Source organism: Papilio polytes, unplaced genomic scaffold (genome assembly GCF_000836215.1).
Source record: "Papilio polytes unplaced genomic scaffold, Ppol_1.0 DF823510.1, whole genome shotgun sequence".
Lineage (NCBI taxonomy): Eukaryota > Metazoa > Arthropoda > Insecta > Lepidoptera > Papilionidae > Papilio > Papilio polytes.
Genome location: NW_013525694.1, coordinates 2,251,490 through 2,255,011, shown reverse-complemented (window position 1 = coordinate 2,255,011; position 3,522 = coordinate 2,251,490). Strand labels below are relative to the sequence as shown.

At 33.9% G+C, this 3,522-nt stretch overlaps 1 protein-coding gene across 1 annotated transcript; it reads left to right on the top strand.

Moving 5' to 3' along the window:
* Window positions 1-734: 734 nt before the first annotated feature.
* Window positions 735-2,284, top strand: LOC106104663 (transcription initiation factor IIA subunit 1). The gene has a single exon (XM_013284785.1). It carries the CDS (start codon window positions 1,101-1,103, stop codon window positions 2,094-2,096), a length of 996 nt encoding a protein of 331 aa, XP_013140239.1. The 5' UTR covers window positions 735-1,100; the 3' UTR covers window positions 2,097-2,284.
* The last annotated feature ends 1,238 nt before the right edge of the window (window positions 2,285-3,522 follow it).

The following is a 3,522-nucleotide window of genomic DNA, read 5'->3' as shown; positions in this document are numbered from 1 at the left end:
GTAGACAAGCGTGGAATAGGAGTTTACTACGATTTATACTTTGATCAACAATAACTACATGTGTGGCCGACACTAATAATCTACCACGCTCAATGTATTCCACTTTAAAACCAGAAGTTGTATTTTGTTTAATTTGCTTAAAAAAATACCGCCAACATAAATACATAAAGAATAAGTTAAATTACAACCTTAACTATTCTTTTTAATTAACGAGCTTAAATAACCGCTACGAATGTAGTCGTAGAAATCTGAACGGGTCTTCTATACACCTTCCCTTGATACATTTTTTGTCACATCACTGAAGGCAGGCGTTGCATCGGCAATTGATAAGCAATTTGTATGCGATATAAACATTCATATTTGCCACCTGAAACTGCAAAAAAGATAAAGATATCAAAACACGAAAAAAAAATGGAAAAACTCTACCGCCCCCGGATCGCCTCACGGTGGGCAGTGATCTATATTATTTTCATAAAGTTTTTACTAATAGACCGGGAATGAAAATATAGCCGTATAGCCTTTAATTAATTATTAATACCAAGAGAAGTATTCCCTTTAAAAAGCATTTATAAAATCTATAAGATACAGCAATTTATTCATACCACAAATTATTATATCTGGCAATGAAGAAAAATTGAACAGAAGTTTTCCGTTTTCTACAGTCACGTTGGCGCTGTGTTCGCGCATACCGCGCATGCGTCGTAGTGTTACAACATCCACGCCGAATCGAAACCACAGACAATTTTTGTACTCTGGCAAATATTGCGTTTTGTTTGTAGGTTATGTTTTAGTCGTCAATTGTCAAAATTAATGTTAAATAGTTTTGTAAAAATCTACTATGAAGTGGTTAAACCTTTTCGTGAACTTTTCTTAGTGGACGTTATCGACCCGCGATTGTTAAGTAGAATGTTTAATTCTTACATCACAATGGTTGTATAGACTCGAATATTGGTTGACATTGAATGTAAAGATGTGATTAGGAGCAACGATCGCAACTTCTTTTCGCTTCAATTATCATTTAAACATTCTTTTGATCGTAGAATATTCCAAATCAGGAATCCCTTACATTTGGTTTTTACAATTTCATACTATCAACCAAGATGACAAGTAGTCAACAATCTGTTTTGAAACTATACAACACGGTAGTTGATGATGTGATCGCTGGAGTGCGGGATTGCTTTTTGGACGATGGTGTGGACGAGCAAGTCCTACAAGAATTAAAACAGTTATGGAAGACGAAACTAACCTCAAGCGGGGCCATGGACCCACCACAAGTTGAGAACTATATGCCTCCACCACCTCCTGTACTTCAGTCTTTCCAAAAAGCTAATGGTAATAATATAATTCCTAAGAGAGCTGATACACACATGCCGCAACAGAGTTCAAGTCAACAGAACAGTGGAGTGGGCCATGCTGCTTCAGCACCTACTGTACCTGGTGCACATCCACCCCATCAAGTATTGGATCCCAATCACAAAGTGGCCGTGCAGCTGACACTGCCACCACAGGCGGGAGTGCCGGGATCTCAGGCTCGCTCATTTACAATACAGATCCCTGCTGCAGCTCTACATGGCAACAAATTACACCAAGTTTTGACTGGAAACATCATCAATGCTACTGTTAATTTACCACCACAATTAGCTGCAACATTGCTACAGCAACATATCACGTCTGCCCTGGCTGGGCAACAAAATGATTTTGATGGTGGTGGAGGAGGCCGCAGCAATGCCGCACCCTTTTCCTTAGATGGTGCTATGGATTCCTCAGATGATGAAGGTTCAAATGTAGGTGACGGCTCAGAAGATGGCGGTGGAGATGATGATGAGGATGAGGAATCTGCTGAGGAACGTGCGGAGGAGGAAGAAGAAGAAAGAGATGAAAGTGGTGGGGCGGAAGAGGAGCCCCTAAACTCAGGAGATGATGTGTCAGATGAAGAGCCGGGTGACATGTTTGATACTGATAATGTAGTTGTTTGCCAGTATGATAAGATAACCCGCAGTCGTAACAGATGGAAGTTCTATCTCAAAGACGGTATAATGAATTTAGGTGGAAAGGATTTTGTTTTCCAAAAAGCCAATGGTGATGCAGAGTGGTGAAACTCTCATTTCAGTTTTTCCATTAGTGTTTTGTATAACAAAGGTGTATTTATCTCTTGGATGTTATTGTTGTGAGGATATTGCAAAAAGACTTGTGATTTTGTGTCACAAATGTAAAAATGACTGACTTTAACCTAGAAAATTATCTGTACACAAGAATTTCACAACATGTATAGTAATTAGATTAAAGATTTGACATTTTTTAATTATAATAATTTGTATTCATTAATAAAATCCTTAAAACTGACATGGGATATGTATCAATTTTTGTAACCAAATAGTTAATTATGACAACACTATGCATAAAAGTGAAATTCTTTACCCGTAAATAATTTCTATGATTTTCAAACTGAATAACAAGTTTATGACCAATCTTTGAAAAGGACAAACTATTTTCAAATAATGGTATATTCCTCATAAAATAGTTTCAATTACCAAAATTGTTTTATTATTGTGTTTAAGTTTTGTTGTAATATTTGTTTACTGATATCTAAATATATAGTTATACATAAAATAAAATTGTTTACATGAAAAGGTTAAAGTCAGAATGGTTATCCTCATTTATTATATTCAACTACCAAATGAGGTGAAGGATCAAATATTTGAGCTTCAGATGTTAGATAAATAATAACAGTTGTGTAAAGGTGTGACATGATTAAATTGCTATTTTAGCTTCACTTATTCCATAGAACATTTTGAAAGTTATTCAATAGTTTAAATATCTTTTTGTATCGAGATTTTTCCAACATTTTCCATGCCACTATGCTTTTTTGGTAAACACTGGATGAGTCTGGTACTAGCAGTGTTAGATAAAGATAAATACATATAAAGTAAATGAACCTTAATTAAATGTACACTTGAGATTAGTGTGAGAAATAAAATTGGTAATGTTTGGTTAATTTTAAACCCAGGTCCTGCTAATATAAGTATGGCAGTAAAATTGGGTATTTTTAACTAGTGTGACAAAATTATATACCAGAAATTTTTATTTGTTTAGAATATACATAGATTTCAGATGATTAATATAAAAGTATCTCATTTAAAGAATATTGAAATTAATTTTTTTTTTGACATACTGTTCCATAATAGCAAAATCTATTTACACAGCTTGTTCTAACCTGCAGTATCTAAGTGAAGCTAAAATCCAATTTGATGAGTAAACATAGTTTGGGTAAAACTTAATTTGATTGACTTACCAGGCATTTCAGTTTGCTGATAGATTTTCGTTATAATTTTTTACCAACTTAAGTTCTTTTATGGCCCCTTTGTATGACCATTTGTATATTATAAAATATCTTGTGAATAATTCTTTTTGTTCTTAGAAAATCAACTTGTTTTGTTTTACTTAAATTCATATAGTAGAATAATATAATTTTTTTGTTATGATATATGATAATAATATAAATTTATTAAAATGATTAGCAGT

Bases quoted from the DNA above. Each gene is read 5' to 3' on its own strand.
- LOC106104663 (XM_013284785.1), top strand. From the start codon at position 1,101: ATGACAAGTAGTCAACAATCTGTTTTGAAACTATACAACACGGTAGTT.